The sequence below is a fragment of the Ceraceosorus guamensis genome (assembly GCF_003144195.1).
Source record: "Ceraceosorus guamensis strain MCA 4658 unplaced genomic scaffold IE81scaffold_41, whole genome shotgun sequence".
Lineage (NCBI taxonomy): Eukaryota > Fungi > Basidiomycota > Exobasidiomycetes > Ceraceosorales > Ceraceosoraceae > Ceraceosorus > Ceraceosorus guamensis.
In genome coordinates this window covers 123,300-149,139 of record NW_020290036.1, presented here as the reverse complement: position 1 = coordinate 149,139, position 25,840 = coordinate 123,300, and the positions used below count along the sequence as shown (strand labels likewise).

At 56.3% G+C, this 25,840-nt stretch overlaps 9 protein-coding genes across 9 annotated transcripts; 4 read left to right on the top strand and 5 right to left on the bottom strand.

The window, feature by feature from the left end:
• Positions 1-92: 92 nt before the first annotated feature.
• IE81DRAFT_348246 (hypothetical protein) lies at positions 93-1,745 on the bottom strand (the record flags this gene model as incomplete). Its single annotated transcript, XM_025516237.1, has 8 exons — positions 93-135; positions 209-241; positions 312-354; positions 441-541; positions 623-633; positions 721-749; positions 837-1,293; positions 1,443-1,745. The coding sequence occupies 8 exons, from the start codon at positions 1,743-1,745 to the stop codon at positions 93-95; spliced, it is 1,020 nt and encodes a 339-aa protein (XP_025368725.1).
• A 1,069-nt stretch (positions 1,746-2,814) lies between these two features.
• IE81DRAFT_324422 (protein phosphatase 2A) lies at positions 2,815-5,297 on the bottom strand. Its single transcript, XM_025514231.1, has 7 exons — positions 4,772-5,297; positions 4,235-4,318; positions 3,860-4,159; positions 3,543-3,782; positions 3,334-3,464; positions 3,197-3,257; positions 2,815-3,120 (listed from the first exon to the last, which is right to left on the bottom strand). Exons 1-7 carry the CDS (start codon positions 4,862-4,864, stop codon positions 3,109-3,111), a joined length of 921 nt encoding a protein of 306 aa, XP_025368724.1. The 5' UTR covers positions 4,865-5,297; the 3' UTR covers positions 2,815-3,108.
• A 440-nt stretch (positions 5,298-5,737) lies between these two features.
• Positions 5,738-7,013, top strand: IE81DRAFT_324421 (hypothetical protein). Its single transcript, XM_025514230.1, has 3 exons — positions 5,738-6,146; positions 6,442-6,651; positions 6,735-7,013. Exons 1-3 carry the CDS (start codon positions 5,925-5,927, stop codon positions 6,783-6,785), a joined length of 483 nt encoding a protein of 160 aa, XP_025368723.1. The 5' UTR covers positions 5,738-5,924; the 3' UTR covers positions 6,786-7,013.
• IE81DRAFT_324419 (hypothetical protein) lies at positions 6,865-12,488 on the bottom strand. The gene is made up of 4 exons (XM_025514229.1): positions 12,162-12,488; positions 11,810-12,086; positions 7,740-11,727; positions 6,865-7,662 (listed from the first exon to the last, which is right to left on the bottom strand). Exons 1-4 carry the CDS (start codon positions 12,204-12,206, stop codon positions 7,062-7,064), a joined length of 4,911 nt encoding a protein of 1,636 aa, XP_025368722.1. The 5' UTR covers positions 12,207-12,488; the 3' UTR covers positions 6,865-7,061.
• Positions 12,489-14,365: 1,877 nt separating this feature from the next.
• IE81DRAFT_171775 (hypothetical protein) lies at positions 14,366-16,406 on the top strand. Its single transcript, XM_025510629.1, has 3 exons — positions 14,366-14,411; positions 14,503-15,039; positions 15,259-16,406. The coding sequence occupies exons 2-3, from the start codon at positions 14,585-14,587 to the stop codon at positions 16,286-16,288; spliced, it is 1,485 nt and encodes a 494-aa protein (XP_025368721.1). The 5' UTR covers positions 14,366-14,411; positions 14,503-14,584; the 3' UTR covers positions 16,289-16,406.
• A 1,661-nt stretch (positions 16,407-18,067) lies between these two features.
• IE81DRAFT_341994 (hypothetical protein) lies at positions 18,068-20,364 on the top strand. Its single transcript, XM_025515677.1, has 2 exons — positions 18,068-19,377; positions 19,465-20,364. Exons 1-2 carry the CDS (start codon positions 18,542-18,544, stop codon positions 20,204-20,206), a joined length of 1,578 nt encoding a protein of 525 aa, XP_025368720.1. The 5' UTR covers positions 18,068-18,541; the 3' UTR covers positions 20,207-20,364.
• Positions 20,145-22,596, bottom strand: IE81DRAFT_324416 (GCD14-domain-containing protein). Its single transcript, XM_025514228.1, has 5 exons — positions 22,381-22,596; positions 22,168-22,278; positions 21,660-22,081; positions 20,760-21,564; positions 20,145-20,663 (listed from the first exon to the last, which is right to left on the bottom strand). Exons 1-5 carry the CDS (start codon positions 22,495-22,497, stop codon positions 20,490-20,492), a joined length of 1,629 nt encoding a protein of 542 aa, XP_025368719.1. The 5' UTR covers positions 22,498-22,596; the 3' UTR covers positions 20,145-20,489.
• Positions 22,597-22,803: 207 nt separating this feature from the next.
• On the top strand, positions 22,804-23,617 carry IE81DRAFT_314959 (splicing factor 3B, subunit 5). Its single transcript, XM_025512519.1, has 3 exons — positions 22,804-22,873; positions 22,976-23,185; positions 23,286-23,617. The coding sequence occupies exons 1-3, from the start codon at positions 22,871-22,873 to the stop codon at positions 23,331-23,333; spliced, it is 261 nt and encodes an 86-aa protein (XP_025368718.1). The 5' UTR covers positions 22,804-22,870; the 3' UTR covers positions 23,334-23,617.
• A 127-nt stretch (positions 23,618-23,744) lies between these two features.
• On the bottom strand, positions 23,745-25,031 carry IE81DRAFT_367370 (hypothetical protein; the record flags this gene model as incomplete). The annotated part of the gene is made up of 6 exons (XM_025517077.1): positions 24,720-25,031; positions 24,398-24,635; positions 24,231-24,303; positions 24,143-24,156; positions 23,996-24,070; positions 23,745-23,911 (listed from the first exon to the last, which is right to left on the bottom strand). The coding sequence occupies exons 1-6, from the start codon at positions 24,987-24,989 to the stop codon at positions 23,745-23,747; spliced, it is 837 nt and encodes a 278-aa protein (XP_025368717.1). The 5' UTR covers positions 24,990-25,031.
• Positions 25,032-25,840: the final 809 nt, after the last annotated feature.

Sequence of the window (25,840 nt, the reverse complement as noted above, 5' to 3'; positions counted from 1 at the left end):
CAGTGTACCGCGTTGTGCAGAAAGTCTCTGGATCCCGTGCTTCTGCCCCAGTCTGGAAATCGAAGGCTCGTCCACGTCTCGAGACTCGCACTCTAGCAGCACACACCCGAAAAGTTGCTCATAACTGGCTCCCGCCTGGAACGTAAGACGACAGTCAGTCTACGGAAAGCCTTTCGCGCCCAAATTCTACACTTTCCAGCAGACTTACTTGGGCCCAAAATACTCCAGCCGTGGAATCAGCCTGCAAGTTCGCCCAAGCGCGATCTGTCAATATGGAAGAGAGCACTGTTGCACCAGCGGCGTGTACGCACTCTTCCTCTTTTGCCGCAAAGGGGGCAGTCAGCAGCTTGGGGCCTGGGTGCGCACGACACAAGGACGGTCAACGAAAGGTGCAAAATGCAGCTCCTTCCCGAATTGATGGCACAGTAGGCCCAACTCACCGCCCCACTTATTCTGCCCACCATTGACAATCTTGGAGCCGTACCACATTCCGTTCTTTCGGCAAATGATGGTCCCCCACCATCGTCCACCGTTTTGTGATCTTGCAGGGATGCGTGGGCGGCGGACGTCATTAGCATTTGAATCCCGCCGTCATTCTGCTTGGTGTCGAGCTTAGACTTACATCCATACTCGCTACGGAAGCATCAAGAGGAGGTCACGGATGCTGGCTTCGATGAGCTGCGCCAGCTGGCCACCGTTGACAGCAGCTTGAATACTCACTTGACCAGCAAAGAATTTGCAATCACATGCTATCAATGAGTCCATCGGCAACGAGCTAGGGAGTCAGCACTAAATCAGATACTTGAAGCACCGGCTTCTTCGACTGGGCTCGTCACCTTTCTTTGGAGGGTCAGCAGAGGGCTTTTTCGCCTCCTCCTCCTTCTTCTTCTTGGCGCTCTCCTCGTCCTTTTTCTTCTTCTCCTCTGCCGCCTTTTCATCCGCCTTCTTCTTCTCCTCCGCAATCGTATCGACGATCAATTTCTTGTTGTCCTCTTCCTCCTTCTTCCTCTTCTCCTCCTCAGCCACTTTTTTGGCAGCCGCGTCTGCTTTCTTCTTGTCCTCCGCCGCAATGATATCCACGATGAGCTTCTTTTGCTTCTCAGCATCCTCTTTTGACTTTTTCTCCTCCGCCTCCTTCTTCTTCTTTTCGTCCTCTGCCTTGTTCTCTTGCTTCTTGTTGTCGTTATTGCCACCACCGCCTACTTTCTGCTTATTGTCTCCTCCACACTTCGCTTCCTCGTTGGCTGGTGCTTTCGCAGGGGCAGGCGCAGGTGCTGCAGCCGGCGCCGGTACCTGGATGGAATATTGAGCATGAAAGTGCAGCGGCTCGAACATCAGCTCTCTCTCCTCTCTATCTCTCCACCTTCCAGAACGAGTGTCGCATCGTTGAACAGACTGCAGCGCTGAAGGCAGAGGGATGGCTATGCCAACGAACTGCTCACTTTTGGCCAGAGATCAGGTCTCAAAAAGTAGATGAGAGCGAGGGCAAAGAGCAAAAAAGTGAAGCAGTCCATAGCCAAGGCGTTGTTGGCCATAGCCGGGACTTGAGTGGGGAAAGGGAATGGCAAGATGCTCCAGATCGGTTGAGCTGGAGGAGCTGGTGCGGGTGCTGGTGCTGGGAGGGGAATAGGCAGGTATTGGGGAGGAGAGGGAGCTTGTGGGTAGCCGTACGGTGCATAGGCTGCACCACCGCCAAATGATCCGCAAGAGAGCCCGAGGGCTGCTGCTGCCCCGCAAAAGCTCATCAAAAGAAGTGGCCTCTAGGTCCTCGAATGCCGGGTCGGAGACAGAAAGAAAGGAGAGATTACGCGCAGGCAAGTACTAACAGGTCTGGCAGGGCACTCGTTAGCGAGCTTGCAATTGAACGTGCGGCGACGAGAAAGGTTGCGGCGTTTGGCAAGGGGCAGAGGCTGATGGAGTTGTGGGGGTTCAGCGCAAAGAGTGGAAACGCGGCAAATGCTTGCATGAACGGCAGCCTTGCCACGGTCCAGGCTCGAGGGAGAAGGCTTCAGCAGAGCCAGTGTAGCGTTCGTCAGCGCCGAATTGTCATCAATTCGAGACTGAGGCTGCCCATCACGTCGACATGGTTGGTGCATGAAGCACTGCCAAAAAGTCATACCCCGTTCCAAAAGTAGAGCGAGGGAATCTGTTCCACGCGCCGCGCGTGGCTAGCGCTTCGCCCCGTATCGAATCCATGTTGGAAAGCCTAGCTGCTGGATTGGGGCCACATATGCTCTGCCGGACAATAAAGTCCACGACGAGGCAGTGTTCCATGCAATTAGTTGGTGTAGAAGTTGAAGGGTAAAATGCCGCGGCTGGCTGTTCCAATGAATCACGAATCCCTGTGAAACTTTGTCCAGCATCAATACACACGCCACGCCCGCGCGCAGGAGCACCGCGCGCCCTTGCGCGCTGTCCTAGACCGCGCCGATCCAGAACTCATGACTGCCTGTATATCGAATCAAAGCGTCGTGAGAGCATAGTAGGGAAGGATCACATACCTCCGCGCACATGTGTCATAATCGAAACCCTTGAGAGCCACATATGCTGCTGGCGGCTGATGGCCTTGATCGAGACCTGCGAGCTGGTATTGAGCGGCCAGCGCAACGGCTGTCGACCGAAAGTGCTGTGAGAGTGAGTGAGTCTGTGATTGCTCACTTTTGCGTGTCTGACTTCGGAGCTGCATGGACTTATCATCCTCGCCTCCCCAGAATGGGGGCGCCCAAGCTGCCCCTCGGTAGATGACAGACCCGCAGCCACAAGACTGCAGACTGACTACGAAGGATCAAAACGCACGCTTTCGCAATATGTTTGTTGATCAGCAGGTGAAGAGCATTTCGCCACGCCCCATACGGTGGGCGCCAAGCGTCTCTTTGGATGTGTAGTCTGGAGCCAGGTCGAAAGTTGTTCACCCTTCCCACGCGTAGACAGACACAAAGGCAACCGCAGTGGCCCCCTCTTAAGTGGCTCAAATCATGAAAATGCACCATGTAGTGTGTGTTTGTTCGTAGATCAAATGTCCAATCTGCGGTACGAAGACACCTCTCTTGCATACTTTCATCGCTCGTCCTCGCACTTCTTCTCGCTCCGTCATCATGGTTCAAGGTATCACAGGAAGTACTGCACAGGTCGACGATAGTGGCGCGATCAGCATGTGGGCATACGCTCGAGAAATTTGCAACAGAAACAAACTCACATCTGGCACTCTTCGTGAGACCAAGGGCTCTCCGGCGCGCGGTGCAGGGTCGAATTGCAAGCTGAAGGTGGACAGGGCAGGCTAGTCAGCAGCTGCACAGACGAAGCGTCATGAGCCCGCAACTCGTCCACACTCACAAAGTGTACTTGAGATTCTCGTCGATTTCCATGATTGCGGCTTGATTGCCGCATCTGTAGCAGTAGTTGGGAGCCGAAAAGATGGTGACCACATTCCTCTCTTGTGACCAGTTGAAGCCGTCCATCACAAGCTGCACGTGGATTATCAAGCGGCGTGGATCGTCAGCTTTTCAAGCTTCGCCACGCGATCACCGCACAGTCGCACTCACCTGGTGGGCACGCGCAACGAGCGTGAGGCCGTTGTTGTGGTTGAAAGCTTCGCTGATATCTTGGCCAAAGGTGTAGCCGGCACCTCTGGGACTAATACCCCAACCGCATCGATCATCGGGGTCGGACCACAGCAAGTCGCACATTGGACCCTCATGCGGGACTTCTTGGATGCGGTCAATGGACCTGATGTGGTCCAGAGTGTCGATGGAAGGGGAAAGCCCGCCGTGCAAGCAGAAGATCTGCACAAGAGGGCCCGCGCTTAGCTGTCAGCTACCTGCTCGCGTAGGCATGCGCCGGTCTGTCGGCTTGCACTCACCTGGTCATCGATGAGAGCAGTCAAGGGCAGATAATCGAAGAGATCGGTGAAGTATTTCCAGACATTCGCGTTGCCGTACTTGCGCAAGCACTCGTCATAGAAACCATAGACCTGTGTGATCTGCCTACTCTCGTGATTTCCTCTCAAAATAGTCACGCGATCGCGATACCTGACCTTCAGCGCCACGAGCAAAGTGACAGTCTCCACGGAATAGTATCCTCTGTCGACATAGTCTCCCATGAAGAGGTAGTTGGTGTCTGGCGAATTGCCTCCGATTCGGAAGAGCTCCGACAAGTCATGCTGCGTACGGCCGAGGAGCACGCCACCTCGTCAGAAGCAGTCATCTGCCTACGCTTTTCCTCTCTGTGCGCTCACAAATTGACCATGGATGTCTCCACACACGGTGACCGGGCAGCGCACGGGCTGGACGTTGGACTCGTCCAGCAGAATCTCTCGCGCCTGCAGTGCGAGCCGAGCGAGTTGTACACGTCAGCACGTCAGTATGTTGGCAAAAGGCGGTGGCAGTCTGGAATGGTGCATCCTTGAAAGCTGGTCTTGCCATGTGCGGGATGCCAAGGCACAAGCCATAACTCGAATGCACGAGTGATCGGGCAATAGACAAAAGCCTGCAAGAGCTTAGAAGTCTAGCCAGGCGACCAAGACTCGAGGCCGTTGTTCGCGCGCTCTTTGCTGCCCCTTTCCTTCCTCGAGCCGGCGACCAGCATTGAAAGCAAGTCAAAGCCGCATATAGGCAGGGTGTCGCGCCTCTCAGCAGGGTATCGTGCCTCTCAGCAGCCGGGCTATCATGCTCCCCTGCAAGTGCTCGTCCAGGACTAAGTCCGCGCGCATGTCCAGGGCAGCCTACCTTGAAGCGCCTATAGTTCTTCCACAACTCGCCCGAGCGCCACTCACCTTTTCGCAAAGGCGCTTGATGTCGTTCTCTGACAATTGCTTGCAGTCGCTCAGATGAGAGATCCAAGCATCCTGCTCTGTAATCTCCACCATCTTGGTCGATCCTGGATTTCGACTCCGTGCGGTGTGGCTGGTCTATAGCTTGAGCCTGTAGGATGCTCGTCGAAGCTCGTAGAAAGTTGAGCTTGATGACTGGCTGAGCGAGAGCGGAGCGCGTAACAAAGTCGATGATGGATCGATACGCGCCAGGGCTCGCTGGCGGGTTGAAGGGTCCAAGAAGGTGAAAGTGGATGTTGCTGCTGTTGTTTCCAGCAAGTCGGCCCAGCGTTCGGAACTGCACCTGTATTCCAGGAGTGAGTCTGCTGTTGAGTTGCGAGAAGGTGAGAAGCACGGTGGTGGATAAGAAGTCTGAGCACAGCGTGAATGCAGCGACCGTGTTGCTCGAAGAGGTGGATGTCGAAAACTGACGTTGCGTCTCGATGGTGTATCTCCCAAGCCGAGCCGCCGCCTGCATGCGATGGACGTCACTGCGCTCGTTCCTCGCGACGCACAGATTTGGTCGCAGCCGTCACTCTGTCCCACGAGGAAGGCCACTCCTCGCGGCGCGCCATCGCGCGTTGCGCTCAGATCCACTCTTGCACTCAGACACACATGCACGCACGCAAGCTTCAAGACTCTCCCGCGCCATCGACGCCATCTGCCCGCTCGCCTGCTCCCAGCGAGGCACCGCTTCGGTCAACGCTTCGCGTCCAGCAGGCACTGCGCGCAAGGAGCTGTTGTAGCATGTCCAGCTATATACATCGTTCATCATGCTGCATGCATTTCTCCGCCAGCGACGGGCATGCCTGAGCATCCCATGCAGCAGCAAGCCGCCACATATGGCGCTATCATGCAGTGTACACGACCCGACCGCGATGCTCGCGCGCGTTGTACAAATGGCCAATACCCACGTGGCACCAGCCTCGACCACATGCATGCCAGGGCACGGTGCACGGCGATGGCGACTGATGGTGACTCAAGACTAGCTGTAGACCAGTCGTGAGTCGTGAGTGCATGCCAGTCACACTCGCGGCATTGGTGATGGGTGACCCAATTCATCTGCCTTACAAGCTCCACCGCACCGATCGACAGCACCGGTCAGCAGCTCGCGAGGATGTCTCTGCTTCGCGTTTCTTCGAGCTCCAAGCGCTCCGCGCTTGCGCTTATCCAGACCTACCGAAGCTTCTGCACCACACCCGTGCGCAAGGTGGAGCCTTCAGCTCAAAAGGATCCTCAGTTGGGCGATTACCCGGATTTCGAGCCCGTCAGCAGGCAGTGGAGGAGGTGGAATCCCAAGTGGTGGGATCAGCAAGAGAAGCGTAACTTTGGAGAGACTGTAAGTCATGCGCCTACAAGCGACGAACGGTGGTGGTGGGGCTAGGTTGCACTTATCTCGGATGTTGGGGTTGCACCGGCAGGCAACGAGGCCGGTCGTTTTGTGTGGCACTTCTTGTCGTCTCTGAGCGATTACATGCCTCAAGATAGTGCACACTGCCAATGTTCTGGTCGTCATCGTTCATCGGCCCCTACCTCCACAAGCTTCCAACCATGCGCTTGGAAGATGGGCGTTGAGCGCCATGACGATTGAGCTGTCGCACTGACATTTTTCCTGTTTCGCCTGACCCTCACAGCTGCACGAGTCCGACGACACGCTGTCCGTTTGGGCACCCGACGTTCACAAGATCAGTGGTCCGTCCGCTCTTTTCCAATTCAGCATCGCTGCAGCATGCATGGGAGCATTCGCAGGGTTGGTGTACCTCACATATCCCGAGAAACCTGCTATTCCTAGAGTCTATCCCGATGGTGGTCTAGTCAAGGCGCTGGGAGAGGGTCGAAAGAGGGTGCGTAGCGCGCAACGCGTATCACTGAACTCTCGGTACATCGCAACGAGCTCACACCGTCTTACATAACGATTTGCGCTCAGGCACCCATCGAGAGCGACTTCATCAAAGAGGACGAGGAAGAGGAAGAGTAATCACTTCACACCTGCCTTCTTTGGCAATGCATGAGCACAGATCCGCCCTTTGTTGAGCGCATCAAGATGAGCTTGCCTGGGTTTGAACGTCTATTGCAATCCTAGAAATTTACAGTCTTGTATATGGTACAGAAAGGTAAAGGCGGGGCATTCGTAGCCTCTGGCTTGGGCCTTCACAATCGAGATCTTGGGAATGGTCTTTGCATCAATGGCAGCGATGCAAGAGGGAAGCTGCACATGACATGCAGGAGCAACAGCGAAAAGAAATATGGCACTTCAGTCATTCGCTTCGGCAACGGGCACGGAAGGGGCATCGGTGGCTTGATCGGTGGCTTGAGCAGCTCTCAAGGTCTCTCCCTGCGCTTTAGCTCCACCTCGGCGACCTTTGGGCTTGTGGGTCGTCCCGGCACTTGAGCCCGCTTCCTTGTGCGAGGCGCCGCCTTCGGCCTTGGCGGGCTTTTGCGCATCATTCCTAGAGCTGCCGCCTTTGCCGCGTCCCCGCCCTCGATTACCGCTGGGCTTGTTGGAGCGTTTACCGCCTTCGTTGGGATTCGGCATTTGAGATTGCACCTTTCGGGACTCGGATTCGAACCAGGCTTCAAAGGCCTCCCTGTCGCGGTCTTCCTTGCTGCGCTTTTCGTTGTCAAGGCGATCCTGTTCGATCAATTCGGCGAAAGTCGTACGCTTCATGGTCTCAGTAGCAGCCACGGCTTGTTCTGCTCTTGAGCGCTCCTCTTCCTGGATTGCAGCGAAGGACTGCGGACCCGACGTGGATGGAGGAGTCCTGGAATCCAGCGCCAGCGATGAACTGCTAGCTGGCGGTGACGTTGCAAACAGATCTCCTGCGTTGGCATGCGAGCCGCCCCAAGGACTATCTCTGCGATGATGGGGAGGATCAGAGTCAGTAAGCGCCAATGTTCTGCCCGAGCATCAGTGCAATTGTTAGTCGCTCACCCGCCAGCTCCACGGCGCTGTGCCGCCTTTGCAACGCCCTTCTGGGGCGTGAATGTGGGACCGAGAGAGGAGCTAGAAGTCTGCGAGAGGGACTGTTGCAGCCCCGAGGATGCTCGTGGCACAAAGGGCGGCCGTCCGGGGGCGCCAAGACCTCCTTCGCCTTGTGATGAAGGACCAAGAGAGAGCGGAGTGACGACTTGATCGCTGGCCGGCGTCCGCCACGGCGAAGCAGAGCCTGGTGTACCACTAGACCATCTGTCGCTGCTCGTAGAGATGCTCGCTGTGCTATTAGCCCATGGATTGCCTGCGGGCCGATTTGGCGTAGCGGGAGCCGGCGTGGGCGAAGAGGCCGCGGCAGGCTGCTGTTGTTGAATGGACTGTTTGCGTCGATCGCGCTGCGAAAGTTTCCCAGATATGGTCAAGCCCGACACACCGCTCTCGATGCCCGCGACATTGCTGCTGCTCGACGTTCGCACCGGCGTCGAGCTTCCTGATGGTAGTGCAGAGGTGGAGGCGCTGTTCAGAATGGATGCAGTCCCTGAGGGTCGTCGTGCTTGCTCGGCAGCCATGATGTTCCTGAGGTTGATTCCTGTCTGCTTCGTGAACGTGCTTGCTTCTTCGTCAGCTTGACTTGCCATTTTGCCCTTTTCTGCTTGGACGGTGGGCGCTTTCCAGGCTCCGAGGCTCGGAGAACCACGCGAAGATCCGAGGGAAAAGTCTGAAGGAGTCGTCTTCAGAGCGCGCGTGGCAACCGCAGCCAGGCTTGGACTGGCCTGTTGAAGGTCTTGGGCCATTGAGCCATCATCGTCATCCATTGAGAACATGAAGCCGCTGTCGTTCGCGTTCGATGAAGACGCAGGGGTGAGAGAGGAGACGACCGGCTTCAGCTCTGGACTGACTGCAGGCGAACGAGAGCCGCGCGGCTTGGTCGACGCGCGGGAAGGAGTGACGTCCTCGTGCACCGAGACGGGTCGATGCGTTGGTGACCTGGGTGCGCGCTTGCCAATGCGCTGACTGAGAAGGTGAAGCGAAGGCGGAGGAAGGTCCAAAGAGTCAAAGTACTCCTGATGCTTTACTACTAGGGCGGTGACGTAGTCGCTCGCCTGAGATCGGTGCATGCGGTCGTCTTGGCGTTGGCGAACAAACACGGTAAGATCGCGCACTAGCCGTGGCTCCAACTCCTCCAGCATGGCGCGCTCCAAGAGGGTCTCCATCGTCCTTGCCATGTAGTCCATCAAGGCATCCTTGAGTGGAATCGCGTGATAAAATTCAGCGCTGCTTAGAAGGGAGGCAACGTTGTTTGGAAGGACGAGACGACGGAGCAAAGCGCAGCAAACCAGCTTTAGCCTGTCGAGCAACATCTCATTCGCTGCGCCAAGCACCTCCGTAATAAAATCGATCCAGCTGTCCAGCTTGAGGTCCTGATCCGTGCCAGCGAAGAGTTCCGTGGTTCGGTCGGTGTAGATGTGCTCGATCAGTATGCGGAACACGTCCCAGCGCATGTGGGACATGTCCACCACGATCTTGCCGTCGCGCCATCGCGCACACGTCCAGTCCGGCTGAAACAACGCTGCAAAGAACGGCGACCGCCTTAACAGCACCGAATGAGCGGGAACGACCCTGTCCTTGACTTGAAGCTCAACATCGTGAAATGCTGACTGACTTGGTTCGACGTCCACTCCGTTGCGGAATAAGGCTGCACAGTCGCGCCGAAGCGTTGGTGTAGGCAGGCGCGGGACTGGCGAGACGATGACCGGTTTCAAAGCCGGCAGCTGAAGCAGGTCTGCCAAGCCTTGCAGCTCGGATCGGACGCGTGCTCGATCGATGCCGGCGGCGGAGTAGTGTTTGTCTATCTGCATGCCAATGCTCGTGGTCCATACAGCCGGGAGCTCGTCCGAGTATAGATATTGCAGCAAGAAAAGTGCCGTCGGGAACGAACAGTCAGGGAGCTCCAGCGTTGCGACACCGATGCTAGGTGTCCTGACCCTCACCGCACGTGGAAGATTGGTGTGCTCGTTGCTGCATCGGCGCTCAAAGGCGGCGGAGAGGAGCGGAACACGAGAGGCGACCATCGCTCGATGTGCGGGTATGTACTGTTTCCCGGCAATCACGAATAGATCGACACCGAAAGGCGGAGTCGCAAGACTGAAGGCTCCAAGTCGAGGGTTGCTCTCGCCGTCGATGTTCCAACGACGCACGGCCTCGCCAATCAGCTTAGCTGTCTTGACCGCATTCTCCGTAGCAGTGCCAGTGACATCACTGTCGGAATCATACTCCTCGTCAGAAACACCTCCTTCGTCTTCGCCGCTCAACAGACCGAATTGCGTGACTTCCGCAGTTATGTCGCGCATCGCATCGTAGCCTTGGCCATGCTGACTGGGCGCCTTGAGATGGAGAAGCAAGTCGAGAAGATCGTCAGGAAGCGATCGACCCCGAGGCTTTATCTCTCTCAACTGCACCTCTGCCTTGATCGCAGCGTAGCCTCCACTCTCGTTCATTGCAACTTTGATGACACGCTGCAGGAAGGGTATGGGCCGCCAACCAGCCTTGCCCTTTGCGCTGCCGCTGCCACTACCTTGCACATCCGACGGACGAGATCGAACAAATACGTGGCCGGACTCGGTGGTCAAGATCAAGTCTGAGCCTTGGCCAAGCGACACGTCCTCGGCTGCTCCGATCTTCTTGTTCTTGCGGACTGACCAAATGAGCTGTGGCTTCACGCCCAACTGCTTGGCTGAGGCGACATTACCAGAGGTAATGGAGCCGCTGCCGTACTCGGAAGGATGACCAAAGCTAAATGTGAAGACGTCGCCCATGTCAGAGATCGCAGCAAATTGGTTGTTGGGTCCCGAGACGAGCCTCTTGATGAGAGGCTTGGGACGGGCTTGTCGAGGTCTGAAGACGGACATGTCGCTGCTGAAGCCCGGTTGCGGGAAGCGAAGCACGAAGTGGCTGTCATTGTGCAAGATGAGGACGTCTCCGGAATGCAGTAGACAGGCGGTAGCGAAGCTTGAGACTGCAAGATTCCGAATTTTCTGGGCTGCTGTGATGGCTGTCACCTTCCTCGGGGTGACTTGCACTGCCGATGCGTTGCGGTCGTACCCCAGCTGGCCCGTGTTGGTGCCCCACGTGTAGAGAGCGTCGGCTGTGAATGCAGCCGTGTGAAGCTTACCCGCAGCTACTCCCAGCACCTCCTCCTTCTTGAGCGTTCCGACAACTCTTCTGGGGCTTATTTGCACATCAAGACTCGATGCAGGGATTGGTGGGCCGGATGTTATCCCGCCAAAGGTGGCGACACTAGTTCCGCTCACGCTGCGAGGGACCTGAGTGGATCCGACTGTTCCTTGTCCATGCTCAATGACGAAGCCCAGCTGTTGAAATTTGTTGTGACCGAAGGTGTACAAATGTCCCGTTTCAGTGACGATGCAGGTGTGATCGTCACCAACCGAGATGGCGACTGCGCGCTCGTGAAAATCTTTGAGGGTTTCTAGCTTGGTCTGGGTGGAGGACGAGCGTCCCAATCTGCCGTTTCCTCCTACGCCCGCACACCGCACATTGGAGCTGGTCTCGTCTGTCAGCACGTAAGTTGTGTACTTATTCATGACGATGTCCTTGATACCGATGCGATTGAAATAATGACCTGGCTCCACCGCTGCGCGCTCTGCGTCTTCCGGGCGCAGCACCCTGACTCGCTCAGGCAATGCTCTGTCCGATCCATCGCCATGACCAAGAGAGTAGTTGCGATTGGCACCCCACGCATACAGCTCTCCAGGAGGTATTCTTGCGGCCGGACCAACAGCTTTTCCTCCCGCTTCCCCTGGGGACGGAGCCGAGCCGGTCACTGTGGAGTTGTACAAATCGAAGGGCGTTAGGCCCTCATAGTCCTTCAAACGGCCGTCTGCAGCTCCCGAACCGGCACCACGCCTGAGTAAAAGCTGTGCAGTAAGTATGTTTCCGTGATACAGGGCGCGATGCAGGGGCGTCCAGCCTTGAAAATGAGTGCAGATCGAGGAAGACCAGATCAGCAAGGCCGTTGGAAAGGCCTGCGCTCGAGACCCCCGGCAGCTCACCATTTTCACCATCGGCAGCATTGACGTTCAGTCCAGGATGCGCAAGCACTGCAACCAGCCAATCCTGGCCCCATGGCTCGGTGCAGGAAGCTATGAAATGAAGGACTGTCCTTCCCAGATGGTCTCTGCGATTGACCTCCGAGGGTGGACATGGCACTCCAGCTGCTGTCCCTACGCTGGTGCTGAAGGATCGATGCGCAGGAGAGCGCGGCGATGGAGAAGGTCCGTCGCCTTTTCCGCTGGGCAATTGTGTGCCTTTGAGCACAGCGCGAAAGCGCTGCGCTCGTAGCCGACGGCGAGGGAAGTGTCAGCGAGCGTATTTAAGTGGCGTTACGGGTCCTCCTCGACTCACCTGTAGGTCTCGGCACGCCCAGCAGTCCAGCAATGTTGGAGCCATGCACAGAGGTAGCGAATCGCAGCCCCTTACAAAAGGCTGCGATCCGCTTTGGAGCGCGTTGTCCTCGTCTGGCTAGGAAGCCAGGTCGAGGTCGAACACGCGTCTTGGCCTTTCTTCGGGAAAGGGCTTTGTCGGTGCCGAGGCGTTGCGCGGGGTCAATGGGAAGAGCAAAGAAGGCACGTGCTAGAATGCTTGCTGACCAAGATGGTCCTCAACAGGCTCCGATTTGGGCGGAAAGGGTGACGCGGCCTTCAGCGAGGGTTTAGGTGGTGTGAGAACGGTCGACGAATGTAAGCGCTGACCAAGACGAGGAGCCTCGCAGGCAAAGTAGTCGCTTGCACCCGCGACACGAGTGGAGTGAAGGCGCGTGCGTGCGTGCGTGCGTGCGCTCGCTGCCTGCCGCCACGCGCCGCGCTCTCCCGTGCATGGTACTTGCACGCGCGCGTGACTCGTTCCCGCGCGTTTGTCCAGGCTTCAGAGCGCAACGGACAGCTTGGTCATCTGACACGCTCTTCCAGACGATTTCCGGTGACCGCATGGGTTTCGATCCCGATTGAAGCAAGGAAAGGAGTCAGAAAGTTTAGCATTTGATGCTTCGTCGGCGAGGTGCTGCAGCCGTGAGCGCGGGTGGTGCAGGCTCTTTACGCGTCACGTGTCACCTGCCAAGGCCGAAGCCGATCTGTTTCTCCGCGATCAGCCAAGCGCCGCAATTTCGGACAGTGCACAGGCCGTCTCCCGCCAGCACACTCAGGACTCGAAAACTCCATCATACGATACGGCTTTGCCAGGGCCGTAGCTTGGCCGCTTGCAAGACCGGGAGCGCGCTGAGGAAGCCGACTGCATAGGTACTTGGTAGAACATGGCTGGCAATCAAGTCGTGCGATCTTGACGTCTGAGACACGCCTTGCCTGGAAGAGTAAGTGAATAGTCACAGCAGGACATCCGAACTCGTTTTCGAAATCCAGCGTGTGAACGACATGATTGCCAAAGATTATTGCTGCTGTGTATCCGAAATGAGCCCGTGTAGAGTGAATGCGTGGTACCTGATCGTCATCATAAGCGCCTCCTCTGCGCGGAGCCATCCGGCGTGTTGTCGACCACAATCGTGAATCATGATCTCCACACGTCGGCTTGGTCAGGCTTTTAGAAGCTTGGCGTTACGGCCCAACAGCTCCAAGTCACGGATGACCGGGGACGGCTGCTGCTTGCACACCACGTATACTCGTTCCCGCTTCTTGACTGCTGCTGTTCTCTTCCCCTCGTGACGTGAATCGACTACCCCGGCACAAGCCCGTGATTAAAGGCTGGGGTTATTGCTGGACGTGCGCAAAAACGTGCATCGCTCTCGCCGCTGGATCGATGGATGGATGGCAGGGCTGGCTGGCTGGCTGGCTGCATGTGTGTGGCTGCGTGACACCGCGCACCTCCATGCATCCACCGAAGGCAGCGCGGCACCGGACAGCTGGATGCTGATATGCAGAGCTCGAGGACCAGAGCCCTTGCGCCCCACTGTGGCTCACAATTTTAAGCGTATGGCCGCACCGTATACGCGGGGCGCGTGCAGTATAGCAGGAAGCGGGTTGGATGATCGCTGCTGCTGGCTAGCACCGGCAGCAGACACTAGCAGCTAGCATGCGCCTTCTTTGACTTGCCAGTCAAAGAGTGCTGGCCGAGAGCCCGTGCAGAGCTGCAGAGCCACGCAACCATACCAACGTGGCCGGGCACTTGGTCAGTCAGGTTGGGATGAGGCGCGCCACGACCTTGACCTCTCTCACGCCTTTGTTGCTGCTGCGTGCTGGCAGGCGCACGCGCACGCACACGCAATGCGCTCATCACTTAATTGTCCTCCTCGCACTACAGCATGCATGCAGTGACAGCACTTATATAGTCGTGAGCAGCCGTGCGCACCAAGAGTCAAAGATTAGCTGGAGCGGCAGCCAGCCCAAGTATAGCCAAGGAGAGACAGACGTACGCACGCCCGCCGCCTCTCCGAAAGGCCGGGAAGGCTGCATGGTCAGGAATCACGAATAAGATACACTTCTATGTACGCGGTAGGCAATCACGAATGCCGCTCCGTATGCAGTACATACTCGCGCTTCGCGGGCACTCAACTCGATCAGCCAACAAAGCCGCGACCCACGGCTTGATTCTTACCTCACACCCGTCCAATCTCGCGTTCTCGCTCGACCGCTCCAGTCAGAGGCTGTACGTGACAAGGAATTGACGCATACATTCCCCACGTTACTCGACTTGCTGCTACTCAAGCTCTTCGCTCTGCTCCTCCGACACCGGTCAGACACGCAGCTGTGTCACCACATCTAAGTCTACCGCCAGCTACAAGAATCGCAAAGTGAGGCTCGTCTCCGTCGCCAGCAAAAATGCCTCTCTTTGCTAGCCTACGCAATAAGAAGGGCCGTCGCGGCTCTCTTTCATCGACCGGCACTGCCCCTGCTGCAGGGAGCGACTTTGGTCCTACTAGCCCATCGCGCGGCTCAGTGACCTCTGCCAAGCAGGCGAATGGGACTGGACGGGCTGGCAATGGACACCTGACCAAGCGTAGCTCTGTCAGCCAGCTAAATGGTAAAGGTGCAGTCGTATCTTCTGGTCTTCCCACCATTCCTGCTTCCTCGACTGCGCCAGCTGTGGGAAGTCCCACGTCCGAGACCGCAAAGGACGGCACCGCTGCTCCTGCTCCAAAACCGAGCGAATTGTTCGCCGGAAAAGGCGTGCAGTGGGATTCTGTGCGTCTCGCCGGACCTCAAGCTCGTCTGGCGACTGCTACGTCCAATGCGCAAGCCGGTACTTCGGAAGATTTGCAGTCTTTCCTGAAGGCGTGAGTACAAGGCAGCGAAAATTTGTTTCGGAGGGACGCAGATTGCACGAAGCCGACTACTCGGAGTAGCTGAAGGATGGGCAAGCTGTGTAGAATTGGTGCACAGAGCCCCTTGCAGCGCGTGTAGACAGCGCAAGTGTGCGCTGCTCCAGAATTCAAGTGCAGATATGCTGCGTTCGAGAAGCCTGCTGACGCTTTCACTTCCGCGCATCTGTATAGCCGGCGTCAATGGGTCCCAACTTTCGTGACAGAGGACGAAGAGAAAAAGTCGGAGCGAGCTGCACCTTCAGATCTCTCCAAAATCAACTTTGATGCACCTCGCGAGGCTCCTGGAGCGGGCAATGGTCATCTTCTAAGCTTGGCAGAGCTCGACGCTTCTCACAAGCGCAAGCAAGCTCTGCTCGGTACTTCGGGCTCGGTGCTTGGCAATAGCCTCTTCGATGAGCCGAGCACGAGCGCGCAGGGTGCTGCTGCTGTGCAAGCCCAACAACAACAACAGCAGCAGCAAGCTGTCGGAACAGGGAAGACTCCTTCAATCAAGAGCAAGATGGGCAGAGGTCCGAGCTGGCGGAAGAGCTCTAGCACTTCCCACAACGCGCCCGTCGCTGCTTCGGCAGGGGCAGCCGCTGCGGTTGCTTCGAGAAGCGCCTCTACTGCGTCCAAGCCAGTTCCTGCCGGCGCACATGGGAAGAGTGGGAGCGGAAATGGCGCTCAGACTCAAGCCGATGAAGGTGGGGTCAGTAGTCACGACGACGCAGTCGCACGAGCTTTGGCGCAACAGCATCAGAACACCGCTATTGGCACCACTACTACGACCACCATTCGTACCACGACATCTCCAGATGCTGGAAATCAACCGCTTCCTTCGGATTACAGCAAGCAGCCAAACGACAATGGATCAGTCGGATCTCGCTCCGGTGCGGTGCCTGGAAGGAAGCCTGTCCCGAATCGAGAAAGCAGCTTCGCAGGGCCTGAAAATGTTGCGAGCCCTCACAACGTGGGGCCCTCGGATGGTGCGGTGCCTAATTCAAAGGTGCAAGCTGCACCGCCCACCAGTCAAGCCAACGGGGAGGCAGCACCAGCCGCCGAAGTACCCGTTGCTGCGCGCCCTTCAGTCGAGAATCCTTCTACTCGATTTGCAACTCCCGAGGTGCCCGGTGAAGACACGATCCTTGACGAGGCCAAGGTTCCCGGCGGTACAGAGGCTGTGTTGAGCGATGAGCCATTGCCCAAGACAGCGGTCGCCTAAGTGAACTGCGGAAGTTCGGACACTTGTTTGGTTGATGGGCGGACGCTGAGATGGAAGCAACCCTATGAGTGCTCCCGTCTCTTCATGGGTCCCAAGTCTGCCCATAGCCATGCCTCCACCTTCCCGGAACCCCGCTCTCGCTTTGTCACTGCATAAAGACGGTCGATTCGCCGTCCCTCAGATCGGTTCCTTCCCCCCAACCTGCCGATTACTAGTGCTCAGCCCCGATTCGAAGCATGCAAGGCAGACCACATCGAGATTCCCATGGTTTCTTGACGTTTGCAAGATATCCTGCACCGCTTTCCGATTTTCCCGCTCACCAGCCAGCTTGCTACGCCTCGCGACTTCCAACCCTCTCTGTCAGCCCGCGACTCCAACACTCCCTATCCCTGCTTCACCCAGCCCCGCGCAAATAACGTACGCTCCTTTTGAAACCTCTTATAACTTTCAGACACTGGTGTTCGGCTTTTCGCGTCGTATTGCCAAATGCTCACCTTTTCACCACTATAGTAGCACCGAAGTGGAGGCACGCGTGGAATGTGGTGATGTTTGCTTGCTATAGCGAAGGTTTGCGACCCTGAATCGGTTGGGTACACATTCAAGATTGCTATCACAACCACAGCCGCGACGTCATGGCTCGTACTGGGCCGAGATGCACTCCTGCCGCTCAGGAGCTAAGTGAGTGCCGACCAGACGTGTGGAGATGTAGTGCGGTGGGTATTTCAACTGCGTGACTCTTCGGCACCGAGCACATGTATCGCATGAAAGCAAGCAATTCAGCAACCACTCCACTCTTGACTGGCCGAGCAAGTCGACGTTTTAGTGCACAGCCATATGCGAACGAGTGAGCGGTATAGCTATAAAAGATAGGCAACTCGAACTCTCGAATGAAAGCATCACCGGCTGCGCACGCACGATTCTCACGCAGAGAGGCTGTGATTGCGCGCAGCATTTCACGTATACGGTATACGGCCGCGATGGGATGATTGATAGCGCTGCTGGTGATGCTTCGCTATATATAGGTGTCTGAAGGCGCCCAGCAGAACGTAAGCTATGGCTGCGATAGCCTAGCTGTCCCACACTCGTGACGGGACGCGCATATACAACCAGAATCATAATCCACGAGGATTATATTGTGTTTGTATTTGTATAATTGTCTTGTAAGACTTTGTTAACATCGCTCGCACGGTGGTCGCGAGTCAAGAGATGAGTTACGCGGGTGTTTCATCCAAAGAGTACTTGTACAGTAACTACACTGTCGCTGCTAAGGGTGATGCGAATTGAGAAATCAAAATCAAGCATGCAAAGCCGACGGAGTCGGACCCTCGCACGGAAGGCTTCTCGGCTTGCTGCACGCTACTCGGCACCGCGCCGTATTCCCCATATGCACTCATATATATCCAGCAGCACACTCGATCGCTGATGAAGCGGGGATATCTGGACCGTCGGCGACTTGTATGCGAGTTGGCGTTCATATACTCGACCAAACTGCTGCATGTCTGGGTTGGCCTCGTGCAACAGTCGTGAGTTGCAGAATCGATCGGTGTATCAGCTCAGCAATCAAACAGCAGGAACAAGCAAGCAGACGGCGAGCTTGTCTTCGCGCGCAATGCCAGCATTTCGTGATTGCCGGCGGTATGCCTGATGATTGAACTCGCGGACATGCCGTGCATCGGGTGACCCCGCGACGCTTTTGCAGAGGCCCGTGCCGCCGCCATGCCAAAGATAGCATGCATCAGAGAGGCACTCTGACTCACGATTGCCCCATAAAGCAGCCATCAGGCACCTTGCACCGTCATGGGTCGTGAGTAACGTTGCAGTACCCGTACGGCCAAGCTGCTGGCTTTTAGTTTAGCTCCTTTGGAGCGTTCCCCTTTTGCCCTCCGATCCGCCGGAAACGCATCGAGATCGCGTCTCTACGGGTGTATTTGCGGCTGCCGAACACGGACTCGTCTTTGGGAGCCGAGCATTTGGCCTCCCTTGTGGTCGTGTAGACCTCTCGCTCCAAGAGAGTCGTGAGTGGTAGCGTCGCGTGCAGTCGTGGGCCTCTGTGTGCTCTCGTTGCTGTGACGTCGCCTTCTTCATTCACAACTCGTGATCATTCGCTGTTCTCCTATAAGACTGGGGCATTTCTCAAGCTTTCAGACAAATGTCCTGCACACCCCCTTTGCACCTCTTGCACATCTCGAACGACTCGCCCGGCGCGTCATTCGCAGCAACCTCGCGCAAACAAATTTTGACCATCCAGTCAGCATGATGACGCAAGCTCCCAATCCCACCGGCAACCCAGCCTGGCGGCGACCGCAAATGGCGCACGCCGGCAACTCATCCGAGACGCTCAGCTTGCCTCCTTCTTACGATCAAGTGGCTCCTCGAGGCGCACCAACCAGTTTCGAGAAAACCGGAACGCAAGACAAGAAAGCGTCGGCGAGCGAGAGATCTTGGGACGATGATATGGTGGAGCAGAGGATGCGCAACCTCGACGTCGGGCCATCGGCCTCTTCCAGTCGCTCTGCCGTACCGTACGCTCCGACCACCTCTGGCAGCGGGCCAGTGGGACGTGCCATGCCAGCACAAGCTTTTGGCAAGTCTTCGAGCTCCATGAGTCCCGAAAAGCTTTTTGGTAGTCCTTTTGCCGCTTCACACGACTGGTCGCCCAGCGCACAGGACGCGAGAGCAAGAAGCATCCCCGAACTGGACATGATGACTCGCATTCAAGCTCGCTTTTCTCGCTCTCCCGGCAATCCTTTCGAACCGCCTGCTCCTTGCTTTGAGAGGGCGCCACCTCCAGCAGGAGGCCCAGCCTGGACTCCTTCGCCAGCGGATCCGACTCCAGCTCGAGCAGTGACGTACTCTCCATTTCAGCCTTTCAGAATACACAGCAAGGCCAAGGCCAAAGCTCAGCTCAGAGGAAAGGCTCTGGTCGGAGAAGGTTTTGCGAACGCCTACCCCGGCCCAGTCATGGTGGATCACAATGTCAGCATTGCTGATTGGGCCAGATTTCTCGAAGACATCGAGGTGGCTGGCAGGCTCTCTGGAGGTCAAAGAATTCTCACTGACCTCGTCTTGCCAACGACTGCGCACCTGGGGTAAGTTGCGAAATGCACATCTGGCCCTATTCCCGCATGCGGCGCTCATCATCACTTCCTTGCGCTCTTCCACCTGTCCACTGCTAGAGCTGCAGCATTCTTCGTCTCCAGAGCAATTCAAAGGTCCATGAAGCGCAAAAAGGAGCCAGTGGTACTCGGGGCCATCGAAGAATGGGCAGAAAGTTTCTTTGCACCTCGCGGGTTGGATGTCTACGTTGCTCAGGGACAAGAGAGGCTCACAAGCCTCGCTCAGGCTCAAGTTCCTGTCCACTCTAGCGCACCACTTCTGAGTGGCACGACGACGAGTGGTCGTCCTCGTCGCGGCAGCAGCAGCAGCAGTAGCAGCAGCAGCTCGTCCTCATCGTCCGACGAGGAGAAAGTTCCCAAATACACACACGATGGTTTGAAGTACGGCAAGAAGGAGAGGAAAGAGATGCGCAGAGAGCACAAGCGGCAAAAGAAAGAGATGAGGAATGCCAAGCGTCAGCATCGAAGAGCTCTCAAAGCCAAAGGTGTTCACGATGGCGGGAGAGCCCTGGCTATCATCGTCAGCCCGCTCGGCTATCAGCCACATGCTTCACCTCCGCCAGCCATGGGCGCTCAAGGATTCGTACCAAATCCTCAGCCCGCCGCGCAGTATCATGTGCACTCTCACCAATACCCTCAGCAACCTTATCCAGCTGGCCCTTCGTACGCCCAACAGCCCTCTCGTTCCCCGCCCATTCTGCCTTCAGCGCCACACTACTCAAACCAACCATATCCGCCGCCCCAGTCCTGCCCACCTCAGGCGTCGATGCGCAGCGCGCCAGATGTGGAGCGGAAAGAATGAGCCAATGCAAAATTTGGCAGCCACGGGAAGCCTTTCGATGTATCCATACTTCCTGCCTTCGAATCGAATGTAAATACCTGCGTCCCTTTCCCCTCTGCCCCGCAAATGTGGCCGCCTCCAATCGAGTCACATGGATAGAGTGACATTGTCAAGCTAATTGTATCGTTACATCTTGAAGTATGCATGAGCTGGAGCGATGCATGAGCTTCGCAGAGGCGCAAGGCCCTACGCCGTCTACTGATGGCGTTCAAATCAAGAATTCATTGCGCTGGCTGCACGACTTCTACAGTGCGTCTGTTGCAGCCTTTGCGACCTCGCACTTCTCGTCGGGCATCCCATGCGTCACTTCGCGTTCCGCAGGCAACGCAGCCGAGTCAGCGCCCTTGATTGCACCTTTGTCGAAGGTCAAGAGCTGTGGTCTTCGCGTTGCAAAGGTCAAATAAGAAGTGAACTTTACCTGAGCAGAAAGAATTGCGTCGAGAAGCGTGGTTCAGCTTGCAGAAGGTGAGCTTGGACATCTCTCTATACGTAGCAGCTCCATCATTCGACTCACTTCGGGCTGCACACGTCCATACACGTTCGAGGCTTCAAGATCCCGTGCAGGGTACTGCCTACCCGGTCGATTGCTAGCGACTGTGACTCGCATGGGAACACTGGTCATCTTGGTTGCATCACTCTCTTCCGATTCGGCTCCATCATGTCCCTTTGTCGCGTCGTGCTGCGTCTCCTGTGCGCTGCGAGTTGCTAGCATGTCGGATGCTACCGCATAGGATGGGTCCTGTCCATTACGATTGCTGGCCCCATAAGCATCGACCTTCGTCTTTTTATTTGATGACTTGTTTCCATGCTCTATCGAGTTTCCACCTGGCGAGGCGTCTCTCTCTGTCGCAGTAGCAGCGTTGTTAGACTGCTCATCTTCCTCGGCCTCCCTCAATCTCTTCGCCCGCCTATCCTTAGCTTTTGCGATCTGATTAAGCCTCCTTTCGCCCTTGACGCGCAGTTGACGATTGATCCTCTCCACAGCCTGCGACACATCCAACATGGGCGCGACAAGAGGAGTAGACAAGCTATCGTGGATCCTCACAGACGTTTCGAACGTCTCAATATCTGTCCATCCGCCAGCTCTCAGCCCTTCTGCCGTCTTCAGAACTTGCTCAATGCAAGGGCTGAAGGTGCATATTCGACCAAGTCTATCCAAACGCAAGGTTTGAGCTGCAGATTCCAGAGCTTCCCACGGCGCTGGTAAATCTAAAAAGATGGCATCCGCGACACCCGTCAATCCAAAACCATCCTTGCACACATTCCGGTGCTGCAGTTGTACGGTGCCCGGCGACAGTCCGTGCGCGTCGAATTCGTGTCTGCAAGTAGCGGGGCCAGAGCATCAGGATGTACGCCAAGAGAAGCCGAAGGTGCTAGTGTCCTGAACGAGTAGTGAATGACTCCACACACTTACCTGGCTTTCTCAGCTCTGACGGCGTTGAACTCGAAGCTCCAGACCCTGCCGAAGCCATCGGGCACGCACGCGTCTGGATCCTTGCTGACCGCTGTGCTTCCCGCGCCTTCGCCTTCCTCTCTCAGCCCCCCGCTACTCTGTCCGCGCACCTCTGTCCCTTCTGATCCCTGTGCTCCCCATGCACCTCTAGCTCCCCACTGAGCCCTTCTACTGACTGTTCTTGCTAAGAAATGGGTAAAGGATCCGCTACCCGTTCCTGCTTCCACGATACGAGAGCCAGGCATGAGGGCTAATCGAGAAGTGATGAAGGACATATCTGGAGCATAGAGGATTTGAGTCCGATGAGGTAGAGCAGTGGTCCAGAGCTCTGGAGTTGGGGCTAGCAGGAATACGTGCCCCTTGCGGTTGCTGGTGGAGTACACCTGCGAAGGAGGGCGTCGACACCGTTTGAGCTTTGATCATGCCATGCGCACGCTTTGACGATGTCGTACCGATATGCGGTACTCACGCGACTACCAAAAGGTCTGCCGACCATGTCTGAGTGAGGAAATCTACCCCAAGCATTGTTCAGCTCTCTTCCAGGTGTCACACAGAGCGGCACGGGCGTCTTGTCTCGAGACTATGCAGGGCGAATGATGAAAGGGGTAGCAGCACAATAGAGTGAGCGGGAGAATGGAGAATGCACGGATGCCAGGTGCACCAAAGCACTGGTGTGACTCACCAAGTGAACGATGACCAGATCTCCCGCTTGAATCAGGCGCGACCTCCGCTTGCAGGAGCTCACTGCTTGGGACGAGTTGGTGTGCGCTATTGACGTGCTGCTCGTAGGGCATACCATTCTGTCACCGCAGCGGTCTCTGGTCGCGTTCTCGGGCAGAAGGGAACCCGCCGAGTGAAGGTCTGAGGCGTGTATGCGCGATCAAGGATCGAGTCTTGGAAGTCGAGTGTGAGAGCATTTCGCTTTTCGGGTTGCATTCCTCTGGAACTTTAAGTCACACTTGTTTTGGCGCTTCTTGACTTTCTTCCTGCAGCGTTCACGTGACAACGCGCCTCGTGCTCGTCACGAGTCGTAAAATCATGAAGCATGAATCAAAATGATAAAGCCGGAGCAGCACGAGTTGTTGGGCTTGTCTCCTCTTACTATCATCACCTCAAGCAAGCAAGGTATAAGCCGCTCAAGACTTTGCAGTATCGCTCTCCCTGGCTTCAGCATGGTGAGTCCGTCTGGGTGCAAGCTTTGCGACGCCTAATAAGAAGCCCTACCAAACATTCGTCATCCCCTCTTCTCTTCTGCTGCATCCGACGCCGCCTTGCAGTCCGAGCTGCACTACACTGCGAACACGCAGCTCGAAGCGCTTCATGCTCGCTATACAGGCACGATTCATCCGGATGTGACGAAGCACGAGTGGTTGTCGCACCAGCATCGCGATACGCTCGCTAGCATCGTCGGTCATCCAAACTTGTTGAGCTTCAATGCTATTGCGGAGGGAGAGTGCAGAGCTAGGATCAAGCACGAGATCTGTCAGGTAAGTCATGTCCAGCGAGATTGGCGATCGGCTTGGTGTGTCCATGTATGCGCTCGGAACGCCACTAATGTATGCGCTCTTTCTGCTTGCCGCGCAATAGAAAATGTTGCATCCCGTTGGACCACCTCCGCGTCAAGACGGCGAGTGAGGGGTAGATTTGCAGTATCACCTCTCTATTGCCCAGCGACATCTCAACGGCAAGTCTCTCCAAGGCTGAGCGTAACATCGCACTCTACAATGTCGACAAGGTCGCCAATTCTCCCTCTCAGCTTTTCGCCATCACTCTCTGTACCATAGACTTCTCACACTTCAACCTAGCGCAATCGATCACAGGGGCCACACAGACAATTTCAAGGCTATTTCGGGGGTGATGACATATACTATTAGGTGTATTGGAGCGGACAATTGTGTCTCAGGAAGGTGGAGGTGGTGAATAGGCTTCGAAGACCCGTTCAAGTGGCGTCAGATCGAGGTGCATGAGCGACAGGACAGATTCGCGACGATGGGCAGGGAGCAGACGAGCTGTCGAATCAAGGTTGCAGGAGAGCCGATGAGAATCTCAGTGGTGCCCGTCATCCGCCCAAGCATTTGCTTCGTTCTCGTTCTTGGATTTCGAGCTGGTCACGGCAATCGGCTTGCCGTCTTCGTCAAAGGCGGCCAGTGCACCACCAACGGACGCGCTCTTCGAACTTGCGCTCGCGCTCTGTCGGGAGCCGGCGTTACCGCCTTCAGTTGGGGCGAGGGGCTAGCGGATAGGTTCAGCTGACTTTGATCTCGTGCGACAGGGAAGGATTGATCTGTGGATCTCACCTGGAATGAGTTTCTTGCAGTCGGCCGGAATGAATCCGCTATCGGGAATGGTCTTGCCAATGTCACCTCCGACATCTGTGGCCAAGAGACGGGGCAAATGCGTCAGCAGGAATCGCGGGAGAGCTGCATCTGATCTTCTTTAATCACCCCAGCGAGGACAGCTACATTGAGGGGAAGAAAAAGCATGTCAGTATCGCTCGCTTTCTCTGATGCTGAAGCTGCTCAATCAACCTACTCGATGGGGTCCTGGCAACACTTGTAAGAGATGACACCCGCGGCAGGGATAATCCACTGGGTGAAGTGGTCGTCTAGAAGAAAAAAGAACAATGAGTAAGTCCCCAAGTCTATTTACCCAAATCTATTTACCGTCACTGGGCCGTTTGAAGGTATGGCACTACTCACAACCAAGGCAGACGCCTCTTGCGGGGACCTGATCGTTGCCGTGGATACGACCGTGGTAAACACCACCACGGCTGTCGGTAGGGACGATGTTGTTGGGCATCGAGTAAGGATTGATGCAACCCCACAGATGGATCTGACGTCCACGGTCGACGCCAGCGGTGTTGTCGACGAAGGGATGCGACTGATTGGTCGTGAAGAAACCATCGTCCAGCTGGACCTGTTCTTCCGGGGCCCATGGCTATTTACGATATCGACGAGCAGATAGAGTGAGTCTGTTGCGCATGATGACGTGTCCAGGTCTTACCATCACGCGGCTACTCACCTTGCGGCATGCAGAGATGGCCTTGTTGCGGTGAATACTCTGCGCAATGGTCGTATTCTCCGTCTCGGGCAGGAATAAGCAGTAAGCATCGGCGCTGGTGATGTAGATCTGCAGGTCTGGCCCCTGTTGAACGTTTGGGTCTTGGTTGGGGTCCACCGGGTGGAAGACCGCGCTCGATTTCTCATTGGTCTGAGGTTGAGGGAGGCCGATGACGGTCGAAGCCAGAGCGAGGGCCGCAAATGGCATGAGCAGAGTCTTGGTGGCGAGCATCTTGACAAGAAGGGCGGAGGAGATGGTTTGAAGGGATCGGTCGAGGAGTAGGGGGAAGGTGATGATGGATGAGAGAGGCGAGCAACCCTCTCGTCCTGTCGCCTTTTAATGTGTTCTGCTCAGCGTCAGCATCCTTCTGACTCAGCTTGGTCAAACGCTGAACGCTCGGCTTCGGCTCCCGTGAGACCAGCGCCACGCTATCACGGGCCTCCGTGGAATGCCCTAAATAGCATCTTCGTTCGTTCTCAGGACAGCAAATTGTTAATTACTTGCGAAGCCAAGTCTCATCGCAAGAGCCACCAATTTTTTTGCTGGTGCGCGGCGTTGCGACCCCGAGGGCCCGCGGACGCTCGTTGGCTTGGCCTTGTCTTGGACGTGCCCGGGCCGTCCCATTGTTCTCTCTCAAGGGGGTCTCCACTCGAGTCTAGGCAATCTCTCGGTCCGATCTGCGCAACGAAACAAGCACTGTGGAAGTAATGGCTGAGTTAAAGGCAGAAGCAATGCTGGTGTGTCTGCGCAGATCGCGGTAATCAGCGGTCCAGCCGAGTCTGGACGGCGGCGATGCACCCAATCAAGGAACGCTCGCGATCCTAGCAGTCGCACGCTGAGTCAAAAGGCGGTGAATGATGAGACATTCACTTTGCTCATCTTCCGCACGAGGTCCAAACATCCGCCACCGTCACCAGGAGGTTGGAAAGGCTTGTCTGCTCAACCGCTCTAATAAGCTGTTCGGTCGCAGGGCGCGTCCACATCCGGCATGTCACTTTGTGAATTAATGAAGAGGAGCTCGCTGCCTCGCACCTCTCTTGGGGCCGTCACGTTCCAGAGCAAAGTTGCCCCTTGCACAGCTG

Excerpts from the sequence above, each read along its gene's own strand:
- IE81DRAFT_324422 (XM_025514231.1), bottom strand. The coding sequence starts at position 4,864 with ATGGTGGAGATTACAGAGCAGGATGCTTGGATCTCTCATCTGAGCGAC. Across the intron at positions 4,319-4,771 it reads TCAAGCGCCTTTGCGAAAAG|GCGCGAGAGATTCTGCTGGA; the intron begins GTGAGTGGCGCT and ends CTCGCACTGCAG. Across the intron at positions 4,160-4,234 it reads GAGACATCCATGGTCAATTT|CATGACTTGTCGGAGCTCTT; the intron begins GTGAGCGCACAG and ends GGCCGTACGCAG.
- IE81DRAFT_324421 (XM_025514230.1), top strand. The coding sequence starts at position 5,925 with ATGTCTCTGCTTCGCGTTTCTTCGAGCTCCAAGCGCTCCGCGCTTGCG. Across the intron at positions 6,147-6,441 it reads AGCGTAACTTTGGAGAGACT|CTGCACGAGTCCGACGACAC; the intron begins GTAAGTCATGCG and ends TGACCCTCACAG. Across the intron at positions 6,652-6,734 it reads TGGGAGAGGGTCGAAAGAGG|GCACCCATCGAGAGCGACTT; the intron begins GTGCGTAGCGCG and ends ATTTGCGCTCAG.
- IE81DRAFT_324419 (XM_025514229.1), bottom strand. The coding sequence starts at position 12,206 with ATGGCTCCAACATTGCTGGACTGCTGGGCGTGCCGAGACCTACAG. Across the intron at positions 11,728-11,809 it reads TGCTGCCGATGGTGAAAATG|GCTGGACGCCCCTGCATCGC; the intron begins GTGAGCTGCCGG and ends CTCATTTTCAAG. Across the intron at positions 7,663-7,739 it reads CAGCGCCGTGGAGCTGGCGG|AGATAGTCCTTGGGGCGGCT; the intron begins GTGAGCGACTAA and ends CCATCATCGCAG.
- IE81DRAFT_171775 (XM_025510629.1), top strand. The coding sequence starts at position 14,585 with ATGCCTCTCTTTGCTAGCCTACGCAATAAGAAGGGCCGTCGCGGCTCT. Across the intron at positions 15,040-15,258 it reads TTGCAGTCTTTCCTGAAGGC|CCGGCGTCAATGGGTCCCAA; the intron begins GTGAGTACAAGG and ends GCATCTGTATAG.
- IE81DRAFT_341994 (XM_025515677.1), top strand. The coding sequence starts at position 18,542 with ATGATGACGCAAGCTCCCAATCCCACCGGCAACCCAGCCTGGCGGCGA. Across the intron at positions 19,378-19,464 it reads CCAACGACTGCGCACCTGGG|AGCTGCAGCATTCTTCGTCT; the intron begins GTAAGTTGCGAA and ends GTCCACTGCTAG.
- IE81DRAFT_324416 (XM_025514228.1), bottom strand. The coding sequence starts at position 22,497 with ATGGTATGCCCTACGAGCAGCACGTCAATAGCGCACACCAACTCGTCC. Across the intron at positions 22,082-22,167 it reads GCAGACCTTTTGGTAGTCGC|GTGTACTCCACCAGCAACCG; the intron begins GTGAGTACCGCA and ends CCTCCTTCGCAG. Across the intron at positions 21,565-21,659 it reads GTCAGAGCTGAGAAAGCCAG|ACACGAATTCGACGCGCACG; the intron begins GTAAGTGTGTGG and ends CGCTACTTGCAG.
- IE81DRAFT_314959 (XM_025512519.1), top strand. Across the intron at positions 23,186-23,285 it reads TCAAGCACGAGATCTGTCAG|AAAATGTTGCATCCCGTTGG; the intron begins GTAAGTCATGTC and ends GCCGCGCAATAG.